We start from the raw sequence: 26,360 nt of genomic DNA, 5'->3' as shown, positions 1-26,360 counted from the left end.
ACAATACACACTGATCGTTTCTCTATTTCCCAATGTGAATGAAAGAAACAAAAACCATTTCATACCATAAAAAGCCTTAAGGAGAGGAGCAAATTGAACATTTCCGGATCTATTTCTGGCCAAATGACTCACTATTTGTTGGACGTCGCGTATGAAAAGATATACCTCATGACTTGAAAGTCAGGACTTAAAGCACTGCCTTTAAAAAACAAAGAATGTCATTCGACCCTTTATTTTGTTTTCCTTCAAGTGTTATCACAACTTTGTTGTACAATGAGTAGTATTTTTACTACAGCTTTTCCCCCGCTGAATAACGATACAATCTGCACGAAATTCTTACCGACATCTTATGTTATTTGTTAATAAGACACGTTATGCATGAGACCTGGTAGATTTATTGATCGGTGTGATACATAGATTAATTCTAGAAAGCAAAATACTTGAAATTGTACTAATTATCAAATTTTCACAACAACATTAAGAATGTATGGTTAAGAAGGACCATATATGACTTAAAAGGAACGAGTATGATTAAGTGAGAGATATTTTAGTAACCAACATGATGATGTTCTTTTACACAATTTCAATGTTAATAATGAATACATTCATCTTTAGGTACCGTCCTTCCTTTAGGGGATATATATCTAACAGTAATAATTAGCCAGTAACATGAGTAAGCATGAAGGTTTAAATTCAACCCTGTTAAGGCAGATTCGCTCGATTCCTATCTTAGTTGACTGGGATTGACAGTTTTCTTACCGAAGACCGGAGTGTCTACTGGAAGCCTTCAACAATAAAAGAAAACTAATAGTTGAAAACTGAGCTAGCAAAACAATCCATTTATTGAAACACGCAGATTAAAACTATTTGCCTGGAAATGAAAATAATTATTTTACGCATCTATTTGCTATTTATCGTTATAAACAAGTTAGCAACCTGCATATCATATATAAATATTATTGTCCTAAATTCATTAAATGAAGTAATCTAAGTTTAACAGCTTCTAACAATCTAACAATGTTTATAAACATAAGAATACTCGCTCGGAATAGTAAATAACCTCTCAACAAGAACCTTATATAAAGAAATGGATGTCTTTGATGAAACATTAACAAAATGAGACAGCAAACAAACGATAAAAACAATCAAATAACCAATATTGGACAACAAACTAACATCTCTCTATACAAGTTATAATTATAAAAGAAGATTGAATACGGATGCTGTTTTTGTTGCTGTTATTTTGCTAGTGATAATTTACCATACTGTATTACGGTGTTATGTTCTATCTCATCACATGCTGTCTTTTTTTTTATCTTATTCTATGCAATTTTTTGTATGCTATGTTTTGCTGAACTTTGTTCTATGCTATGCTATACTCTATACTATACTATACTATACTATTTTATACTCTATACTATATCAAGGCTCCGTGTTGAAGGCCGTACATTGACCTATAATGGTTTACTTTTATAAATTGTTATTTGGATGGAGAGTTGTCTCATTGGCACTCTTACCAGATCTTCCTGTATCTATTTATACTATACTGTACTATACTATACTCTATTGTATGATAAAGTATAGTGTATAGTATAGTAAAGGATAGTGTATAGTAGAGTATAGAGTAGAAAAGTATAGTAGAGTAGAGTACCTTTCGTCGACGTTGTACCCCTCTGTTCAAAAAGAGTCTGCGTGATGTATCGTTCAGGTACTTTATATTGAACAGGAGTTATGTATAGATTTCCAACTGGCGCTTTTCCTTCAAATGCATACACACATCGCTAGATGTAATGCTTCCAACCTGCTGCTCAGTAAAGTCATTTTTTCACAGACTTTTCTTTCTAGGTGGGGATTTGAATGTTGTTGCGTCGTTACATAATCTCTTCCTGCTGTAAGTTTTGGGTTTGATTCTGGATAAGGAGATTCCTTTTTTTCTTTTCCCTTTAACTTTTCCCATTTGGAACCTGCAAAGACAACCAAATAAATTTAGAAGAGAGCTTTTTCAGCAAGCATTACAATTTTTTTATTAGAAAGCTGGATTATTGAGATGTGTAACTACATTATATTAAGAGCAATTTTATGAACTAAATTTTTCGTAGTGTGTTCTTACGTTACCATCAACTCATACTTGTTTAATATGGTGTTCATTATCACTGAACTAGTATATATTTGTTTAGGGGCCAGCTGAAGGACTCCTCCGGGTGCGAGAATTTCTCGTTGCATCGAAGGCCTGTTGGTGACCATCTGCTGTTGTCTGCTCTATGGTCGGGTTTTTGTCTCTTTGGCACATTCCCCATTTCCATTCTCAATTTTATTGGTACGTTTTAATCATATATGATACCTTCAAATCATATCCTCCTAGTTTTATATCGATAAAATGATAATAAAGACATATATACACATCTCACAACATATAATTGATTTATATATCACAATGCTTATTACATGTACCAGTACTCATGCATAACGTGTCTTATTAACAAATAACATAAGATGTCGGTAAGAATTTCGTGCAGATTGTATCGTTATTCACCGGGAAAAAAGCTGTAGTAAAAATACTACTCAATGTACAACAAAGTTGTGACAACACATGAAGGAAAACAAAATAAAGGGTCGAATGACATTCTCGGTTTTTTGAAAAATATAAAGTTTATGATATAAATAGGTGACTTACCTTGTGAATGTATAACAATTCTTGCTTGTTTATTACTTCTACTGCATACCCGGAAGTAGGAATAACGCACTTGTTTTCATAGTATTTGTGTATGACTTAGTTGGATTGGTGACCGTGACTAATAATATAATTGTATTTCTTAACCTCATCTGAAAATTATTAATTAACCGCCAGTTTGATAATCTCTTCTTCAAATCCTAATGATCAGACTGCAAGTTTAGCAGAAACTGAAATGTGTTTATACCTCAAATAAAACCTATATCGCACAAAAGAGGGACGAAAGATACCAAAGGGACAGTCAAACTCATAAATCTAAAACAAACTGACAACGCCATGGCTAAAAATGAAAAAGACAATTAAACAACAGCACACATGACACATGACACAAATGTCAAAATGGCAGCATGACAATTTTATGTCAAAAGATCGAGACTTTTTTTTTTAATGAAAACAGGTAAAATTAAGCACAAAATGTATGAAATGTTCATATATTTTCTCTAAATTTAGAAATAGAGTGTGCATCTGTCACAAATGAACATCAACTTTACAACTTTACAAGTAGAATTGCCCTTGTTACAGGTGCTTGAAAAGGTATGTGGTAATTACTCTTTAAAAACTATAATATTTTTTTTTATAAACTTTAGTGAGATATAATAATACTAATAACTGAGTACTCTTCATCATAAAAAAACAACAACCACTTTTATGCTGACACTATAAAAATGAAAACCACGTAATAAATTTCATGCGTCCTTAAAAAGGTTTTTTATAAATCATGTCAGTACCGAAGTACTGACTACTGGGCTGATGATACCCTCGGGTAATGATAGTCCACCAGCAGAGGTATAATGTGTTGTGATTTTAATGTTACCTTTATGTCAAGGTTTGTTTATTTATGTCAGTTGATCACATCTTTTAAAAGAAATGAACATCAACTTCAAAGGTAGAACTGCCCTTGTAACAGGTGTTTCATTTTGTACTTTTACAAAATATCACAGACTATAAAAAATAGAAATATAATAGGATCTATTACATTTCATCTGTTCTTTATCTTATTATCTATCATGATCAATGTTTACATCTACTAATATAGACATCGGTGTCACGTGACCTTTTACACAAGGCTTGACCATTAATTGAACCATAACTTGATTAAGATATACAATGCTTTTAATTATCAACTGCATTTTTCATTCACCAATCATAAAGTTGCAAATATTATAGTCTTAAAGACTAGTGACGTCAATATGATTGATTAGTTAAAAGCTCCAATTCTACGGGAGACAACTCATGTTTTCTATACAATATTGTTAGTCGGCTATAAAAAAAGCCAAACTATAATAAAGATACTCTTACCGCCTATTGAGTGAGTTTAACTGGTAAGGTTAACGGCACATCACATACTCATAGGTATTCTAACTAAATTACTTGGAGTCCTGAAACCCAAAATGCCAACACAAATGTTTGGATTATATTTATAAAAATATGCATATTTAATGTGACAACTATTCTTTACTCATTCATATTTTGTAGTTTATAAAAACCTACTCAATACAAAACTATTTATTGATATGAATGGAAACAAATTTCCGGCTTTTTTCTAGCAAGCTGCCATCTATTGAATATAGACTTTAAAAAGTAATGTGTGCAACTTAACAATCTAAATCTACCGTGATAAATACACTGTAGCTTAATAAAAATACTCTTCACATCTTTCGTACTTGTGCTACATGATCTGAGGAGAACGATATAACAGAATAGAAACTTTACTTGTTATTTATGTGAAAAATATAAATAATGTTTAGAAAGAGGTGACAATACATCATTAGTTACTAAATATGTCGTGTACAAAGTAATAGAACAGGTCAGGACCACTAGAATTCTGACATCAGAATACATTTGAATACTAATTTCCAAAACGCAAAATGTATACATGCACCTGAGAAATTGACCAATCGACGATTGAACAACAATGCATTGTGGGCTACTACTCAAATGAAGAAAAAGTAGGATGATTGTTTTTTTCCGGCAATCTATTGAAATTTATATTGTATGACAGTAAAAAAAAACATGTTCTCAGGAAAATGGTAAACACGTAGCAGTCCATCATGCAATGCAACACCTTTCACTGGATTGGTCAATTCACCAAATAATTGTTTACGGCTTGTTATTTAAAAAAAAATATCTATATTGCCGAGTTCATTAGAAGGCAAATTTATACCTATCCATATACGGTAAATATCCGACTTTTATAATGCATACAGGTTACAATCTTTCTGGTCAATATATAAAGAACATAAATCTAAGCAACTGTCATGACTATCGTCTAATGGAAATTTTCTAGGTCAACTTTTACTTTTGACATAATAACACAGGCAGACCACCGCACTTCAGAGTAACCACCATCACACTTCAGCAAGGCTAGCAACAAGTTAACGTCACAATGTTACCATCGCACCAGCCTGGACCATAAATATGCCCATATGCTGATATGTTCATAATAATTGATAACATATAATGGAAATGTAGGAATAGATTTTGTAGTATTTTTTATGCAAATGACATCATTGATATTGTCTTAATGTCTTTTGTCTTGACCACCTATGAACCTATGTAGTCTTAATATATTCTGTCTTGATAACCTATGAACCAATGTAGTCTTAATGTATTTTGTCTTGACCACCTATGAACCAATGTAGTCTTGTCTTGACCACCTAGGAACCAATGTAGTCGTAATGTCTTTTGTCTTGACCACCTATGAACCAATGTAGTCTTAATGTCTTTTGTCTTGACCACCTATAAACCAATGTAGTCTTAATGGCTTGAATTTTGACCACCTATGAACCAATGGAGTCGTAATGTCTTTTGTGCAAAAATTTAACGTACATGCGAATTATATTTAATTTAATTATTTTTTTATTCTCATCAAAACATCAGTGTATTTTATCAAGATTTGTAGCAAAAATTAAAAGAATAAGAAAGACGTTGCTATTACGTTCATAATAATGATATTAATACAGTTTGCTCGAAATAGTTCAAATTTAAATGTTATATCATTTCCAAAAGATGTGAGAATTTATTTTAACATTTTAATGATCCCTACAGGTATATAAGGTGTATTAAAAGATTTAAATGCTGTCCAGGTATAGTTCGTTTTATAATTTATATTTAATTTTTGAATTGAGTCTGAAAGACAATTTGTCTGATTTTAAAAATATTTCACCAATTATTAGCAAAATGCCCTCTTTGCAATGTATCCGTTCTTCGTTGACGTGTACCAGCACCTGTAACAAGTGCAATTCGACTTGTGAAGTTCGTTTCATAGACGGGATCAGCTAACCTTTTTACAAAACACAAATAAACAAACCTTGACATACAGGTATTACAGTAAAGTCCGCACTCATGTGTAGCAATATGCGGTAACAACACGCAATCTATTTTTATATTGGAGAAAATATATGAACATTTCATAAATTTAAGCACATTAAATACAACAATATTATGCAACAAACAAGTTATATTTAGAAAAAAATGCAGTTACATATCTTCAATTGGCAGGTGTTGTTTACACAAAGGAAATTTTACAGCTGAATGCATTCCGTGCTTTAAATTTCTATACTAAAATATCACTAATTACATAATCTTACGGTTGGTGAGTTTGTAGGTACCTTTAACTAATTCAAAGGAGCTAAACTGTAAACAGTAACTTATAGAAATGAATATTAACTTCGAAGGGAAAATTGCTCTTGTCACTGGTGCCGGTAAAGGTTGGTAATTTAGATATATTAAGTAAAATTCTTGCTATTTACTTCGAATCTATTACTTTTGTTGTTCATTACGATCAGGAATGTGATTATACGTATTGTGTTACTCTTTGGCTATTATCAAAGTCATATGTTAACCTGTAGAAACGTTTTAGTAGGGTTGACTTAAGTCCACAGTACAACGCTTGCTCATGATAAGCGTCCTCTTGCTTGTTCAGGATTTATAAATTTGCGTCTAACAGCTTCTCTTTGTCATAGGTTTACAATTTGCCACTGAATGTTAAGCTAGCAACAATGACTGATTCATAGGTTAACGTCTTTTCGCTTCACAAACTTTCAGGAATTTGTTTTGTAATTGATGTCGCCTGTGTTCAAGGCATACAGGTGATAATTATTCAAACAAAGTATAATATTCTCAAATATAGTTCAGAGCAGCCTCGTCCCTGAGCAACACCAGCTCATCGCAGTACTCAGTTAGGGTGGAGACCATTACTACTACATCACGCTGCATCCTTGTTAGTGATTTAAACCACGTGTTGAAAGATGGCTCTAATTATGTAAGGCCATTCTCTTGCCGGCCCATTATGGTCTTGGATTTTCATCCACAATAAATAGGCTGTTTAATTCATATTCAGTGATTAATATATTTAAGCTGATGACGGAAACATTGCAAAGTATATAAAACTATTCAAGGTTCAGAAAGATAAAAAAGAAATAATAATTAATTATTAGTTAGCATTGGTGGTTTTTAATATGCAAGATCATAACATTTACGGGCCTATCCCACAAATATATAGTTCACCTTCTCTTATCTGCAAAAAACAAAGTGTCAAATGATTAATCTTGTTGCTTACTTTTATTGAATAAATTAGCAATGGCAGGAGCTATTATGTCAACGGTTTGATGTGAGTAAACCTAAATAAAGTTAAGTATGATCTCAAAATTAGCGTTATTTTGGAACGTATAATATATACATATGTTATTGTTTGCATTTTTCAAAACCTCTGGATCTGTTTAATATATTTTCCTTAGTAAGAAAACTTTTTATGCACAAAATAATTTGCACATCCTTACTACAAATTGTCTTTCTGAAATAATAATTTGGTAACTAATTTACCCTATGAAGAATTCCAAATTATTTTTCTGTAATAAGATGGAATATTAAAAAAACACTCATTCTTTCATAATGTTAAATCATCGAAAATACGAAAGTATCAAAACAAAACATAAACATATTGGATGATATCAGGCTTTTAATTATGAACAAGACTCCAGACGCGCGTTTCGTCAACACAAGACTCATTAGTGACGCAGATCTGTATATATAAAACTGTTGGATGCCAAATCAAATACGAAAATTTTAAAAACTTGTGCAAAATTCAAAACAAATTAATCAACTTCTTCAAATTAAAAATATTACAGCCACCGCTTTGCACGAAACAGCTGATAAAGTTTAATTGTTTTAAAAATTCGGGTTTCCGTCAAAAATATAAGTGCCTTTCTTGTGTATAACTCCTTTTCAATCCGAGACTTTTGAACAAATAAAAACAATACTTTATTTCTTCTACCAATTACTAACGCCGATAGACTACCCAACTCTTTACACATCACACTAATAAAAACCAAACTAAAGTTCAAATTGAATACCAACACGACAGTGCCATGTGCTGATTTTAATTGCACATTATGATACATAATAGCATGTCGACAAAATATAGTCAGTAATTTATAATTACTACTGAAATCAAAACATTTATCATAACATCAAATAAATTCACATAAGCAAGATAAAAATTTAAACTGGGAAAACACGTCTAATCGAGTTGGCCCTGTTGTGTTGAATGGTTATATCCCATGAAGCGCGGGAATACAAATAACAGTCTATGGGCAGACAACTAGAAGAAATTGATTTTAATCTAATTCAGTTCCTTCAAACGGTTGAAATTACATTTGTTCTACCAATTACTAACGCCCATAGACTACCCAACTCTATACACATAGCACTAATAATCAAAGCGCGAAAGCGCTGTAAAGGCAGTTAATTACAGGTTGTGTGTATTTCTAGTCCAGTTATATCATTATCTTCCATAGAACAGAGGTGGTTTGTAAAATTTAAGATTTAGTTCTTTTGTACCTAGTTCACCTATATCTATAGTCTACTGTTTACAGTATATTTTCTGTGACTCGCCATGAAATGCATTTTTAGCCATGGCCTTGTCAGTTTGCTTTAAATTTATGAGTTTGACTGTCCATTTGGTGTCTTTCGTCCCTCTTCTTTAGACATATAAGAACTTTTCCTTTTCAATATAAATAGACTATTTTTAATTATTGATTGTATACGCATATTCTATGACTCCCATAAAAAATAGTTCACAAAGATTGACTAGTCTCTGTACTGTGTGTATAGCAAGAACATCAAGTAACATAATGGTAAATGTACATAGTAACACATCAACTTTTTTAATGACCATACCTGCCAACTGTCAGTATTTGCAGAGTATTTCCCCCATCGAGCTCGAGGCTCCCAAATGGAAATTTTGTAAGAGCAATTTTGTCGACTATTTTAAAGAAAACAATTAATTCAACAATGGCAATGAGCTTGTTTATGCACGAAGAAGCCAAAAACCACATTAGAATATATTTGAAGGGAATCCATGACAAATCGCCCCATTAGCAAATAGCCCCACTTTTTCACTAACTCGCCCCACTTTAAAAAAAAAAACTGCCCCAACCTGGATAACCAAATCGCCCCACTTGTGAAATGTGTTATATCCCTTAATATTACTCCTGCCAACTTGCCCCACCTAATAGAAAACGATAATATCTAGATAAATATATTATTAACCAGGAAGAATTTACTAATGCCAACTCGCCCCACTCATGTAAAAAGATGTTATCCCGTTGTATATAAGTTAAATTCCGTTAATATTACTCCTGCTAACTGGTCCCACCTAATGGAAATCGGTGAAATCTAGATAAATATATTATTAACCAGGATGAATTTAGTAATGCCAACTCTCCCCACTTATGGAAAAAGATGTTATCCCGTTGAATATAAGTTAAATTCCTTATATTGCATTATGATACAATTAACAGGTTTCTTTTCAATTGTTATGCAAATAACTAAGCTTCTAAACTTAGTTATTCTTCAACAATACATTTTTTTTTTAGAATTATAATTTCAGTATATCAATAATAGTAATTAAATAAATTTTTGGTTTGTTTGTATTCTGTGTAGATTAGTTTTCATTAAAGTGGTGCCAGTTTTTATTTTCAATTATATATATATATATTAATCTAAATATTACCGTTTTTTTATAAGTAGGGCGGGTTGGCAGGAGTAATATTTAACATGATTTAACCAATTTCACATGTGGGGCGATTTGATAAATCAGTTTGTGGCGGTTTTTTTAAAAGTGGGCGATTAGCCAGTGGGGCGACTTGTCCTGCTTCCATTTGAAGGCACCCTTGAAGGTTTTGTGTGACTATATGAACTATCTTTCACGTAAAACCCCCATGTGCATTTTGAAAAGTTGGCAGATATGTTTCTAACTCCAGGCAAAATTTACCGGTATGAATGAAAAATAAGTTTTCAATTAAGGCTCTGTGGCCATAACAGCTGTCTCATTAGCATTTTAACCACTTCCCATATTTGCAATTAAAACAATAGAAGAAAATTATTCAACGCAAAAACAAAACTTACTTGTAAATATGAAATTCTCTTTACGGTATGAGTTTTTCTCATTGTTTGAGATTGTACAGTAGTACCTGTAACTGCTTATACCTATTTCTTATTCACTTTTGCTTGATAAACTAACTAAATATCATGTATATACATTGTACCACATCTCCTTATTTTTATATGCATTCCAATAACATGAACAATTGTAATTCAATTCTATATACCAAAGCAAAATGAACTGCACCACTTTCATTCACTAGTATGCATTTTTTGGCAAAATACAAGTTCTTAAATGACACAAGATATATTTATTGATAAAAAAATAAAATTTAGTATACAACTCTTTAACAGGTATACAAAAAAAAAAAAAGCACAGCTGTGTCATAACTTGTGAAATCTGTGCTGAAAACATAGACATTGATGGTATTTGAGTAATTCCATATGTGAAGCTCAACATTAGCTCGTCAGTTGGTGGTGGACAGTTATAGTTCCTTTCTGCAGGCTAGGATGAATGACTTTTCAGGAAAACCAATTTCACAAATCAAAACTTTCCTCTAGATTTCTCCTACAATATTCATCCAGTTTAGTTCTTTTGGTTTAATTGGACACCGTCCTGATTTTTAATTTTGCAAACCATTCAGTCTCTTGTTTGCAAATGGTGCATGAACATAGGATGGGTATGGCAGTAGACAAGTCTCTTTAAAGTGGGTTTGTGCCCTGAAAAAAAGTTTTATAACTGAAGTTTTTTTGAAACTTGTGCAACACACATACCTAAATAACTATAACATAGAAGAGAGCATCATTCGTGTCAATGTTTTGTTCCTGTTTACATTGTCATTGATATTTTTTCAGATAGCCTGAGGCATAGCTCATGAATTCCTGTCATTACATCCTAAATTAACATAATTACTGCTAGAATAATTATCAGTATGATATACGTACACTATCATTGTACAGCCCAAGTCTTCAGTATATATAATTGTTGCATTCATTCACTCCTGTGTTCAGTCGTTCAAAAATATTTAAACATCAACAAATGAACTTTAATAAGGACAAGAAAACACTAGAAAAGATACGTACATACAACCCGTGTTTAAGTGTATTTGAAAGAGAAATATATCTGGTTAAACGATGTATAAAGGAGGAAAAAATTGTAGATATTGCATTACGATGCTTTCTACCTAATAGCACGTGGATATGTTTACATATTTAGACTTGACCCAGTATGACCCGTACCTTGTAGGTCACCGCCGTCGTTTAAACACTAGACTACAGTCGTGTATAAGACAATAAAATGCTTAAGCCTGTACTATTTGTGTGGAGTAAATGTGTTTTTTCTGTACATTTAAATTGTTTTACCTGATAGCAAGGACGTATATCTATCCGTTTCCTTCTCAATTCACTTTGTCAATTTCTTCGAGCTTCTTCAAAACATACGTATTACTGCGCCCGGAAGTGAAAAAAAATATTAGAAATCCTCGTAAAATAATGCTATTTTCAATTTTGTGGAATCCATTTTGTTATATTTATTATATAAAGATAAAAAAAGTTACGATTAATTATGAATTTGCATATCATTATACGGAACGTTTATGGACTATTTTTCCATAGCTGTAAGTCGGTCATTTTGGCGGGAAATCATGTACACATACACACGTAGATTGGCTGGTACCTGATCGTAATGTTACACATCAGATATATCAAATAACTAATACCCGGAACGTAGTACCGGGAACCAGGATAATACGTACACAACATACATAACTAATACCGAAATTGAAAACGCTTTACGGTTTCTCGTTTATAAACCGAATTCCGCTTTGAATTATAGAAGATGCAATATTAATCATGTTCAGTCGACTTTTCATTGTTATATCAACGTCTGAACTAATTAAAAAATCTTTAGATGTCAGATAACACTCGAAATTGACCCGACCTCTTTCCACACGGAATACAAATAATGATAGTTTGTAGTCAGGTTGACTGCTTATAATGCAAAATACACATTAATAACAAGTTCTATAAAACGAACAATTCACACTGATCGTTTCTTTAGTCCCCAATGTAAATGAAAGAAACAAAAACCATATCATACCATAAAAAGAAGAGGAGAAATTCAAACATTTCCGGATCTATTTCTGGCCAAAAGAACCCCTGCATAGATTGCGTATGAAAAGATGAACCTCATGACTTGAAAGTCAGGCCTTAAAGCACTGCCTTTAAAAACCAAACTAAAGTTCAAATTGAATACCCACACGACAGTGCCATGTGCTGAACTACAAAGAACGGACAATAAAATTTGTATCTTGCTTATAGAACTTAATTCAATTTGAAAATAAAAAGTCAATGTCAGGTTATAAAACTAAATTTTCAGAAACAATTAATCTTTCTTTTAAAGAGTCTTTAATATAACCATCCTTGGCGGTCTCTGAACGCCCCATCTACCGTGTCTTTTGAACAATCGATCGGAAATGCCTAAATTAGTGCAAGTTGTAGCTCCACCAGAACGTAAACTATGCAATCCATACTTCTTAATATTTGACACAAATGGTTGAAAAGCTTCAATAAATAATTCTCTCATACGTGTGTAAGACAGTGGTTTATTATCCTTCCGAAGTACATATCGATTCTTGAATTTTGTTAAAATTTTAAAAATAAATTCTTCTGAATCCGGCGAAATGTCTGCCCACAACAAATATAACTTTAAATTCTTTACTGGACACATATCGGAATCAACACAGGCTATTACTACAGAATTGCCATCACGATAAATATCAGTTTTACTTTTCGGAATAAATATAGAGATATAACCTAATTCAAACTTGATATCACACATCCGTATATTTAATAGCTCGAATATTCTCAAAAATCAAGAATAAGCAAGTAAACACGCGCAAATAATACGCTGTGACATAACATTATATTCTTTAAATAATGCACTATACACTTTAGATAAGAGCTCAGGAGTAACTGGTTCCTTTTTCTCCGTTCGTGTAGCTAAGCGCCGTTTTGCACCTTCTAAAACATTTTTCATAACTTAATTTTTGGTAGGAGACGTTTTTCCCAATCATGTGATGTGCCCATTGTATACTATAAAATATTGAAATTACCGGACTTGCAGTTTGACTGTTATGAACTAATGAAGATAAATAAAGGGCAACGTGCAGAGGTTTTGCCGGTAAAATATCACAACCATTCATACCGTTATGAAAGGCCCACTTTTTCCAACGGATGAATCCTGCATGGTAAGTTTTAACGGTACTGTCAGCTTTAGATCTGCAAAGTAAATCCATAAGAACATCAACATTGGTATGCAGAGTTGGTGGCAGAATATTAATCTCAGATTCATAAGTCTGTAAAAGCACATGTATAAACAGTAATTAAACAATAACAGCATCTTAAAAGATAGACACTACCAACAGAAAAATATTTGTTAGTACATCTCACAAAACTATATACACTAGTCTTAAATACTGAACATAAGCATTTGTATTTGTTAGTATTAATAACATTAACGATACGAATTTACTGCACCAGATGAGCATTTCGACAATACATGCCTCTTCAGTGATGCTCGTGGCCAAAATATGTAAAATCCAAAGCTTAAATAAAAGATGAAGAGCTATAATCCAAAAGTTCCAAAAAGTATAGCCAAATCCGTGAAAGGAATCAGAGCTTTGCATGAGGGAGATACATTCCTTAATTTATAATAATTTTTAACACTTTGTAACAGCAAATTTAATAACACAAAAAATCCGTATATTAGTTCTCAACAAGGCCAATTATAGCCTTAATGCCAAAATCTGAAATTCAGATATGCATTGTAACGTTAGTTCACAAACAAGGCACTACTGCCGCCTATAAAATATCATCTGTAAAATACAGATAAGCTTAAGCAACTTAATAAACAAAATAGGTTTACAACCTTCATACATGTCAGCATTATTTTCAGAAATCTAGCCTCAAGGCTAACATCTTGAATGTAAGATCAGTATTACCAAAAATGGCCTTCTTGGTTTTACCAGGGGTATAAAACTCCTTATCACTTAGTAATTCTACATATTCGATAACTGATCTGTAACATCGCCCCACAGCGTAACATGTCTCGTGTAATTAAAAACACGTGATATAATAAAATACAGGTGGTACAAAAATACCGTTAACCCCAAACCAATCTACTGTGAAAGCATCAATACCAGCAGAATTTCCATTCCAAAATCTTGAATAAAATACCAGTAACTTGAAATTGTGGTCAGAAGCAAAATAATCGTGTTTAAAAGTTGGTTCAAACACATTTTCTAAAGAACTTGTGTAAAAATTATACTCATCTTTTACAAAACTAGTTTCTTTTGTGTGGTGCTGCAGTCTTGTTGTTTTTGAAGGGGCAGTTAACTCTCCAGTGCTTGTACGACCCACAGTTGAAGCATGGTCCCCGTTGAGATTTTCCAGCGTACTAGTCTTGTGCATACGGGCAACCTCCATACCAAGACAGCTGCTCCCCTCGAAAGGGCTGTTGCGGATTGAAGCTAGGGTTGGCAGTGGAAGGAATCTGTTATTGTGTACCTGCTCGCTTGCCCTTTGCCTTTTTCTTCCTGATGGCCCTGTTTTCGGCTCTGATTATCTTGGACTCATCTTCTGAATCACTAGCAATTGGGTTTGCCTCGTACTGGCGAGCGGTGTCCCATTCCCCATCAGAAGTATCCGCGATCTTTCTTAACTTATTTCTTTGTTTAAGCCTCTCGGTACACGAATAAATAATGTCTCTGGCATAGTCAGCTTTGCCATTGTCAATAGCCCAAAGAGCTTGGGTTAAATCTTCTAAATTTTCGCTATTACCATTGAAATGAAATTTATTACCTTCAGAACGCCATTTATACTGGGAGTCCGACTTCAACTTCTTGACTTGGGATTTCATACATTGGCTTGTGCCATGGATTTTATCGCGCAAACTATTAATCTTTTCGCTAATTTTGGTGTCCACAAGAACTTCAATATCCTTCTTTTGACGATTAACCGCGTCTAAAACTGTACGCAAAGATATTTCATCAGAGGGTGTATCTGAATCCATGTTTACTGTTAACTGGAAAACACGTCTAATCGAGTTGGCCCTGTCGTGCTGAATTGTTATATCTCATGAAGCGCGGGAATACAAATAACGGTCTATGGGCAGACAGCTAGAAGAAATTAATTTCAATCTAATTCAGTTCCTTCAAACGGTTGAAATTACATAATTTCATTTGCCCGCAATAATTATAAAAGTAGAATGTTTAAATATATTTTCGAAATTCATAGCATTTATTGTTGATAATCCTATACAACCTGAATAGTAAGATGGTTTTTGTTTTATTTCATTAATGTATTCACAATTACCCCTAGTTTTAAGGGGATAGGCCTGGTCTATGGAAGACAACTCTTACACATGTATTGAAAGTCATTAGTGCGTTTTAATAGCAGTAAATTAAAGAGTGATCAAGCATTTATGTTGTTTGCTTTGGGCTGTGAGAATTATGCAGACAGATCCAGGAAGGTGTTCATGTTTGACACTACCAAACATTAAACTAAAGAGCTTCTTGTTTTAATGATGTGGACAAAAAAGGTAGAAAATTACCATTCATACAAGGAATGCTTAAAAAACACCAATGAGTATTTTCTAGAAGATATGATCTGAACATTAATCCTAGTACAATCTTATGCTAATAGATAATCTATATTAAATCAAAGATAGTACTTAAATAGTGACAGACTGTCAAAACAATGATTACTGATAGCATCTGCTATTAATGACAGGGCCATTTTGAAGTCTGGGGAGAGAAATCAATAAATAGTTCTGATCAAAAATTTTGTCATCTCGTCCCAAGAATACTCGTCCCATACTAAATTATTACTGTTTTTCCTTATAAATTAATTACAATTATTATTGGGACAGTACTCCTGTGTCTATTACAGGTTAAAAGAATGCAAAGACATTCTGTAGGAAATTTTGTTAGGGGAAAATTATTTTTTTCCCAAAATTCTACTTTTTTCATGTGCCTTGTAAGCCAACTTGTTGATAAATTTTGAAAATTTCAAACGGTCAAATTCGATAAAATTTTGTAATTTTTGAGATAAATAACCAATAAATGTTTAAACAAGGGGTCAGTGAAAAAACTATGTGAATTAAGTTTTTTTTTTTATCCTACATTGAACTTTTGATGGCGTCCCTTATGGATGTGTATTATATATAAATCCTATACAGCCACAAGGTCGTCCAAAAAGCCAAGTGTCAATATGACTATATTTCTTTATACAACATGTTCATGATGTTGTACGATATGATCTCCGAAACATTGTAATTGAAGCATTTTCAAAAGTCATGTGGTTGCATTATTATAAATTTATTTGTTAACTCCATGTTTTCGCCCGTTTAATAGGTATCGGACGCTGTATCGCTCTTAGGTTATCAAAGCTTGGAGCGAAAGTCTATGCTGTTAGCAGGACCCAGACAGATCTTGACAGCTTAAAAGTGGAGGTAAGAAAAGTTTGTGCAAAATAAAACTCTATACACTTTATCGCTATTTGTCCGCCATTACTGGACATTACAAAGGGAAGTCACAAAAAATACTGAACTCAGAGGAAAATCTAATCGGAAAGTCCATAATCACAAGGCAAAATCAAATGACAAAAGGGTCCTTTAAAATGTTAACCTTACAAAAGAAAATGTCTAACGCCATCATATTATAAAACAAACTTAAGAAAGTATTTTTTTATCGATAAAATTATATACTAAATAAAAATGGATACTCAAAAAACAAATATTTGTTTGTTTTTGTGGTGATTAAGATTATAAAACAATGTTGACTGCCGTACCACTATTTTTGATATTTTTACCTATAAGATCTGTTTGTTTTGTTCACACATCGTTGTCAATATAATGGAACTCGATGCGACTGTCATACACGTGAGAGGTTTAGCTACTTCAAAACCAGGTTTATCCACCATTTTCTACATAAAAATATGCCTGTACCAAGTCAGGAAGATGACAGTTGTTATCCATTCTTTTGATGTGTTTGAGCTTTTGATTTTGCCATTTGATTATGGACTTTCCCTTTTTAATTTTCCTCGGAGTTCAGTATTTTTGTAATTTTATTTTTTAGAGTACATACAATCTAAGACTCTTTTCCTTTCAATAGTATACAAACATTCAACTTTTCTTCCATTTAATAAAAAGAAAAGGCCAATATAGATCTAAGTATTTTGCCTAAGGTAGGGATACATCGTACTTTGTCAAAAATCACTCTGATTTTAACCAAAAATTCTCTGAAACTGAAATTATCAAAATGCTTGATTTCTTTATTGACAACATATTTGTTACGTTTGGAGGACGAGTTTTTCAACAAATAATTGGCCGAACCAAATGTGTTCTTCTACTTGACGACTTGTTTCTTTATTCATATGAGCCTACTTCATGAAGGAGCTTCTTAGGAAGAATGAACAGAAGCTAGCTAACATTATCCTTTAACTTAACTTTCCGCTTTAGAGATCATGTTCTCTAACTAAATATTCATAAGATTGCTGTCTGTTGAACGCATCTATCGCATTGAACTTGGAATAAAGGATACAGCAGATACAGTTAGGCCTGACTCATACCTTGATTTACATCAAGAGTTTCCCAATTATGAACTGTCTATTTCTATGCAGCAACATTCTAGCAGCGCCTGTATATGGAGTATATATCTCCCAGGTGATACGATATTCCAAAGCTTGAATTTCCTATCGTTGTTTCCTTGGTAGAGGGATGTTTCTCACAACGAAGCTATTAAACTAAGAGTTCCAAGTGTCGAAGCTGAAATCATCTCTTTTACGGATGCTATCACGAGTTTGTTGACCATTATGGAATATGTTTCACAGATGACGACGGATACATTTCAATTGTCTTAACCACAATCCAGTCCGTTTTTCCTCGAAAGTGACCTACCGAATTAGACTTATTATCGGGGTTGTTAAAAGAGACGAGCAATACGACGTTTGCTAGATGTGGAGCAGGATCTTATTATCCTTCCGAAGCACCTTATATTACCCCCGCTTTTTGGTGGAGTTCGTGTTGCTCAGTCTCTAGTTACTATGTTGTGTTCTGTATAGAGTTGTTTGTTTTCTGGTCTTTTATGTTTTTTACCATGGCGTTTTCAGTTTATTGTTCGATGAGTTTGAATGTCCCTTTGGTATATATCGCCTCTCTTTTAGTTTTTTTTGTGTTGGTTATACAGCGTTGTATAAAAAAAAATCGAAAGTTCATTCGAACACCCTTTTTGAATAAATGAAAATGCCAGTGGTTTATTTCTAGGTAGTTTTGTCTATTATGGTAGTGTCATTTAAATATTTCTGCTAAATGTATGGAGGCAAATATTGGCACAATGAAAATTAATTTTACAGCTCATAATGCCAAAAAAAAAATAGCATTATCTATGTAGCAGTCACGTATCTACAAAAATTGATATAAAAAAATATTGGTTATGCGTCAATGAGACCACAACTTACAATCTAGTGATGTGTAAATTAAAGTTTTGTCTTGAATAGAAGTTAAGTGTATATGCCATATTTAAAGATATAATTATCCGCAGAATGCAATGAACCGACACGTAAAAAATGACGAGAGCTTGCCTATTATTTTTAGGATTCATCAAGTGAAATACATTGTATATAAAGATTTTATGAACGACAGAAAATGTACGACCACGTTTATTACACTGAGAACTTGTATATTTTTTATAGGATCCATCGATTGAAACACGATGTTTAGATATTGGAAAATGGAACAACACAAGGAAAGTGATTGTAGACGTAGGAAAAGTAGATCTCTTAGTAAATAATGCTGCAATTATTAGGTACAAATCTGTTCTTGAAACAACAGAAGAGCTCATTGACGAGTAAGTTATAGACGTATCATTATACAGTCTTCCATAATAAATTGCTTAAAGTCTGTTATATATAAGAAACTTAAAAAAGGGGAGGGGGTGTGACAATCAAAGACCAAAAGTCGACAAAACAACTACACCATTGACAAAATAATTTAGATCTACACAACGACAAGACAATGCCCAAACAATCAAAGAATGGGCAAAGTTATCAATGTGTGTGTTTTTTGTTAGCTCATTAAAGATAAAAAAAAAAGCATTAGCTTTTCTCATCACTTGGTGTCCGTCGTCTTACGAAGTCATTAATTAAAAAATCTCGTCCATTGAAAATATAAGGCCAAGCATATATACACATTTTATCTCGATGTTTTATGGCGCATCTGTTTGTATTTGATCCATATGAACAACTATGGCTATACTTGCTAAACATATAACAAAAAAGACAACATTTAAGGGAGGTCATATAGGACACGTATAAGAGAAGGAGACAAACTCTCATTTAAAACGTTTCTTTTTGCTCGGAATTGTCAATTGCTCTCATTTGGAGTTCTTGCTCCTCTATTTTCTATAATCTTGAAAAGGATCATAGATGTAGAAAGAACTGGACAGCAAAACAGATTATAGATATGAAGAGCAAATATGATCATAGATATAGAAAGACTTGTACAGCAAAAATAATCAAAAATATAGAGAGGCATGTAAAGCAAAAATAATCATTGATATAGAAAGACTTGTACAGCAAAAATAATCAAAAAATATAGAGAGGCATAAGGAAAAGGAACCAATATGACAGACCTACAAATGACTGTTATGTACGAAACTGTCGATGAACTACTTATATGAGTTTCTGTCCTTTAGTGACGATTTCTTTCAATTTTTGTGAAACTATTTTTTGAAGTGAAAACCATAAATGATTAGCAAAATGAGATATCTAAGCATGTTAACATAACAGAAACATTAATCGATTTTATATAGAAGTATTGGCCGTTACATGATTGTTAACCCGTTTACGTTTTTAACTATATCTCGAAAGTATATTAGATGAAGAGAACCAAGATTATTGACATGACAAGATCTGTAAGATAATCAAAGAATGAAACTCGTTAATTGACTTCCTAGAAGTGCTTTTGTCCTTAAAGTACTTCACCATTTATTAAAAAGTAGCATGCTTGCGGGTCTGACTGAAATCTTGTCAAAAATCATAATCAGTGTAAAAAATGATGGCTGCCGCTGCCGAATATGAATTAATTGTTCGATTCTGACCTCGACTAGCAATTAGTCTTTTGCATTTGCTTTAAAGGGGGATTAATAATATATTATACAAATTACATCTCAAAAGGGGAGATGGGTATACAAGTATCTAAACCTTGACCATTCGATCTGAAACAGCTCCTTTCTGTTATCTTGTTGAATGATTTGCATTATTGGTAACTTTTATTTCAAATTAGCTCCCGAAGGGTGACTTGAGAATATAAATATGGTCACTTTGCTCTTCTTTTGACCGGTTGTAAAACCCTTGACAACGTGTAGCGTCCGATTGGCTGTGCGGGATGTATAAGTACGCAACAACTTCCGGTAAGAATAAGGTAGATAAATCCGATGCCAAGCGTAGAGAGAGTGTCATACTCTTGCAACAATTGTCTGTACTATTTATTGCCTGTTGAGCTTTTTCTTTTTTAGCCATGGCGTTGCAATTTATTTTCCACTTATGAGTTTGTATGTTCCTTTGGTATTATTTGCTTCCCTTTTTTGGTATAGAAACATTTTGTCGGCCAGGTAAGAGTAGAGGACAAAACTACATCCACTTATTAACAGGTCTTTTTCCTTTCATATTTACAATTGAAATTATCCTTAAGAGATGCAGCCTAGAAAGTTGGTCGGTAATAAAGGGGATGTGTCGTTTCAAAATGACATGAACTTCAGATAGAATGTGACATATTGTAAAATGTAGTCATATATATTACAATCATTCATTCCTTTCATTAACTTTCATTAAATAGCACATTGTACATATAAGGTGTAATCTTTTCACATGCTTTTTTTTATTGTAGACATTTTGAAGTGAATGTTAAGGCAGCTTTGAACATATCTCAGGTATAATATAAATACATTTAACTCGCTTAAACACTATACACTTGGAAATGTACTCTTCTTTTCTTATGTTGTACTGTAAGAACACTGTCCCAGGTTAGGGGAAGGACTCGGCGCTTTTCGTTCGAATTATTGTCGTTTTGTTTTGTCGGGGCCTTTTGCAATCTGCTTCTTGGTATGATATTTATCCATTGTTGAAGGCCGTACGGTGACCTATATTTGCTGACGTCTTCGTCATTTGGTTTAACTTAACTATGAAAGTCGGTACTATATTATTAAAAATCTAATTCATTTAAAACATTTTCAAGTTAGGTACAGTGAATGCATTTAACCTTATTCTTCATATGTAAAAAAAAATTATGTAATTTTTCAACATTTTCAAACGGTACACTTTTTGTCGTTAATCATTCAAGTTTATAGAACAATTTGTTCAAGTATGAATGCATATAAAAATATTCGCGTCATTTCAGATCGTCGCCAAAGGAATTATATCACGGAAAGGAAGTGGGGCAATTGTGAATATTTCAAGTATCTGTGGTATTCTAACTATTCCTGGTTGTCCTGTTTATTGCAGCTCGAAGGCAGCCATTGATATGCTTACAAAGTCTATGGCATTAAAGTTTGGACCTTTCAAGGTAAACTTTGGTTAATTTGTAAATTCCTGAATAACTACCATTTATACGCTATAAACATGTTGACGATATTATTTTTAGAATTAGTAATTACAGTACAAAGTTTAAAGGTTGTAGGTATATAATTTAATTTTCGATGTAACGCGTCTTCAGATTGGCTGACGTTATTTTGTTATGAGCCCATAGACATGTGACCGTGACGTCATCAACGTTTTTTCATGGTTTTCTACGGAATGGAATTTAGAATTAAATTATAAGAAATGACTGTTATATTTTTTCTGTCTATTCGTAATAACATAAAAAAATGTGGTGCACACTGTTAAATAACCTGCTACGCGCGTTATTCAGGCGTTATTCGGTGTGCACCAAATTTTTTATGTTATTTCTTCATAGACAGAAAAAATATTACAGTCATTCCTTAAATAAAGGTTATTAGTATATATGACCTCTTTATTGCACTGATTAGCCATTGATATTTATGGTACGTTGCATTTAGTGTGGAATTTCGAGAAAGGGTCCAACATATTTATCAATTGCTATACTTGGTTGCTTTTTAAGTTTCAAGCTTGTTTAAACACAAAAATAAATGGTCATTGCATGCCTAGTTTTCATATGCAGCTTTGTAGGAACTAAACTCTTCAAAGACACCATTCTTTTAATTCAGAACGCGCCTTTATAAACAAAACTCGCCAGGTGCGCTTGAATCAAAACAGTTGTGAGGCCAAAGATCTTAATTATTGACTGAATTGTTCATATTGTTGACAAATATCGGTTAATGTTCGGCAAATAGCTTTCTTTGTTTAAAATATTTTACTTCTGGGCATAGCTTGAATGACAACGAATTACTTTCTTTCTGTCGAAGCTTTGATTTTCCACGGATTTTTTTATATTGACAGATTCGAGTAAATAGCTGTAATCCAGGTGCAGTATTAACACCTATGAACGAGAAGGTTTTTTCCACCCAGGATCTAAAAGATTCTGTTACAGGAAGAATACCGATGGGACGATTTATAGGTAGTTTACTGAATGCTTAAAGAATATATATTATGTATATAGCTCTATATGTCCTGTAAAAATTTACAATAATCAAACTCATAAAATCAAGGATTAAAATGTTATACTCCAGACGCACGTTTTGTGCACAAACGACTCATCAGTGACACTCGAATCAAACACATTTAAAAGGCCTAATAAAGTACGAAACTGAAGAGATTTGAGGACCCAAAAGTTCCAAAAGGTTTTGTCAGATTTAGCCAAATTGTTTGTTTTTTTTTTTATGAAAATCTGATATTATTAAGATTTAAATGCAAGATAGCACGAAATAAGATATTTTGTTAAAGGTATCATTTATTTATTTGTTTTAATAAAGTACGTGACTTTGGGTACTTGATGTATCTATACGTTCAACCATGTCATTTATTAAGATCGATATCCTTTTACGTAAAAAAGAGATGTGGAATACTCGCATCGTTCGTATACACAATAATATTCTCCTCTGAAAATATAAAGGCATGACATAAATCGGTATTATAAATAAGATTCTGGACAGGAAATGAATGATTTCCACTAAATGTAAAGCAAACGATGTGATAAGTTATTTTGTAAAATTGGAATATGTATCAGTAAATTCTATGTATAAAATCTTTCAAAAAAGTAAAATTACAAAAAATAGCGAACTCCAATAAAATTCATAACGTCTAAACACCACTATATAAAAAAGAAGATGTGGTATGATTGCCAATGAGACAACTATCCACAAAAGACCAAAATGACACAGACATTAACAACTATAGGTCACCGTACGGCCTTCAACAATGAGCAAAGCCCATACCGCATAGTGAGCTATAAAAGGCCCAGATAAGACAATGTAAAACAATTCAAACGAGAAAACTAACGGCCTTATTTATGTAAAAAAACGAATACTTAATTTAAAAATACAATAGATGCAGGAGCATCACAAAGGGCAGAATAGGTACATTTGTAATTCTATAAAAAAAGGAATGGCTTTATTGTTGTGCCTTTTGCAGTCGATAATCATTAAAAAACAAAAACAGGTATATATATATTAGATAACAAAAGAAGCTCGTTTAGTGTGAACAGACAGAGTGTGCTGAGTCTGGGGACTTAAAAATTGGAAAGTTGAAATCATCAAGTTTGTCATAGATTCCAGATGGAAATCGTCTATCTGTGTCAATATCATTGATTAATTGATTGATTGTTGTTTGCCTTACACTGCATTAGCACAACAAGGCTATATCGCGGCGAGAGCTAATTCGAATATTTTTTTACAATTTAAAGCATATTCTGTAAATTAGACAAAAGGACCTTCAATAAACTAAAATTATAGATTAAAGCAAATTGATTATTTACAAATAAAAATCAACAGTAAGATAACGTGGTAAAAATTAAAATCGTTCTTAATATAATAACATTTCTATTTTTTATAATATATTCCAACTTCTTTTAAGACTGAAACAATATTTGTAAATGGAACATTATTAAATAAATCATACATATTATTGACATTGTCCATCTGTTGTCAAAATCAAGATAAAAAGCAGACTTTCTTCTGTTGGTAGAATCATTTATCTCTAGTTCCAGGATTATATGAAATGTAAACAATCATTGAAACTTAGGTTATTCAGTGACTGTACTTAATCAATTTATCTAAAAGTTATTTATTGGAAATTTGCATGAATTTTTTGTTACATGTAAAAATGTATCCGGCCACGTCCACTATGTGTTTTTGTTGGATGTATTTCTAATTGTATCCATCTTATGAGGTAAACCTTTTTAAACTGATTTTGATAGTTCGTTCTTATGTTGTACCGTTACACCACTGTCCAGGGTAAGGGGTGAGTTGGGATCCTGGTCACATGTTTAATCCTGCCACATTCTGCATGTATGTGCTGTCCCAAGTCATGAACCTGTAATACAGTGGTTGTCGTTTGTTGATGTGTTACATATTTCGTTCATTTAATTGTACATAAATTATGCCATTAGTTTTCTCGTTTTAATTGTTTTACACTTGCCATTACGGGGCCTTTTATAGCTTACTATGCGGTGTGGGCTTTGGTCTATATTTTTTAATTTCTGTGTCATTTGGTCTCTTGTGAAGAGTTGTCTCATTGGCAATCATATCACATCTTTTTATATTTCTTTAATTTGAATGGTTCATAAAATTAGCCAATAGGGTACGAACTGGCTTGTATCTTATATAATGTAAGTTCAAATTTTTTTCCGGTATGGGATCATACTTATTCTAACAAAAACTCTGTGGTGAATTTTGGCCATTTTTTAAAAATAATCATAATAGCGTAAATTTAAAGGAACATGAAAATTTTAATATGAATATTTTAGGGTGCTTATACATGTTATACTTCCTCTTTAATTTTGAACATCTTTTTTTCAGAACAAGAAGAAGTTGCCAATACAGTTGCATTCCTGCTCAGTGACTATGCATCTATGATAAATGGTGCCTTGGTGCCCGTGGATGGTGGAAACGTTATACATATATCACCTAACCCTGTCCAGTAGTTAATATAGCAGGTCCAAAAGGCACAATATTTACAAATGGACTATCTAGGGTTTTTTTATAGTCATTTTATTAACATTGATTGTATATTATTAAACCCTACAACATATATAACAATAATAGAATATATATTACATAGACAACACATAACAAAATAAAACAGACTTATAGACAAAGGGGAATAAGTCAAATATATTCCAATGCTATTACTTCTTTTATATTAAAATGAAATACACAAATAACGTCTCATAATCATGTGCTCTAAAATATTATAAATAAGCATAAGCACTATGAATTTCAATTTTAGTGTTCCGACAATTACTTATAAAAACTATAACACTATACAGTTACAAAATAGACAAAACAATCGCAAACTAAAACATGTAACACACTCCTTACCATATATGTGGTATATGATGGGTCATGCGTGGAACCATCTTCTTGATTCCTATTGTAACCAATTCAATATCATAATCTGAATAAAAATAAATATAACATTCATCAGACCACTGACCTGGACATTACTCTTACATTAAGTAAAACACACTGTACTCAATAAAATGTCTATCTTAGTATCAGATCTCTGTACTAATGTACTATGAAGTTTATATACTATTTTTAAATGATTTATTCTATTTGACATTTACTAAATATGTTTTACTAATAAAGGTTTATATTTTAAATATTTTAATATATGTGTTTTTAATTTAATCACTTCCTCTGCATATACTCTCATTCAACTAATTCATTCATCTTTTATTCAATATGTTAAACATCAATATATTAGTTTTTGTTAGAAAATAAAGAATAACTGACCAGTAGAAATGAATAATGAATTCCAACAGTAGTATGAAATATCTATATACCATCCAATAACAAATATTGTCAAAATGTCACCAATGCAAATAAAACAAGTAAGTAACAATACTGTCACTAGAAAATTTATGGAACAAAAGGATCAATAGAGAATACCTAAACAACTCACAAGTGACCAATTGAATGACCATTACTTGCCCTCCAAAACTAAAAGAGGTTCAGTACAAGAAAATGACTGAGAGACAATAAAGGAAAGTGTAAAACTGAACACTAAA

General features: G+C 32.4%; 1 protein-coding gene, 1 long non-coding RNA gene and 1 pseudogene across 2 annotated transcripts; 1 reads left to right on the top strand and 2 right to left on the bottom strand.

Moving 5' to 3' along the window:
- Nucleotides 1-6,283: 6,283 nt before the first annotated feature.
- LOC143052208 (L-xylulose reductase-like) lies at nucleotides 6,284-25,960 on the top strand. The gene is made up of 7 exons (XM_076225179.1): nucleotides 6,284-6,441; nucleotides 16,531-16,628; nucleotides 18,869-19,023; nucleotides 21,063-21,105; nucleotides 21,573-21,737; nucleotides 22,631-22,748; nucleotides 25,147-25,960. Exons 1-7 carry the CDS (start codon nucleotides 6,390-6,392, stop codon nucleotides 25,269-25,271), a joined length of 756 nt encoding a protein of 251 aa, XP_076081294.1. The 5' UTR covers nucleotides 6,284-6,389; the 3' UTR covers nucleotides 25,272-25,960.
- On the bottom strand, nucleotides 10,414-12,343 carry LOC143052206 (uncharacterized). Its single transcript, XR_012971034.1, has 2 exons — nucleotides 11,480-12,343; nucleotides 10,414-10,837 (listed from the first exon to the last, which is right to left on the bottom strand). It is a non-coding gene; the product is annotated as an uncharacterized LOC143052206 (long non-coding RNA).
- On the bottom strand, nucleotides 12,475-14,905 carry LOC143051983 (uncharacterized; annotated as a pseudogene).
- Nucleotides 25,961-26,360: the final 400 nt, after the last annotated feature.

This window comes from Mytilus galloprovincialis, chromosome 11 (genome assembly GCF_965363235.1).
Source record: "Mytilus galloprovincialis chromosome 11, xbMytGall1.hap1.1, whole genome shotgun sequence".
NCBI lineage: Eukaryota > Metazoa > Mollusca > Bivalvia > Mytilida > Mytilidae > Mytilus > Mytilus galloprovincialis.
This window is presented reverse-complemented; position numbering and strand designations above follow the sequence as displayed.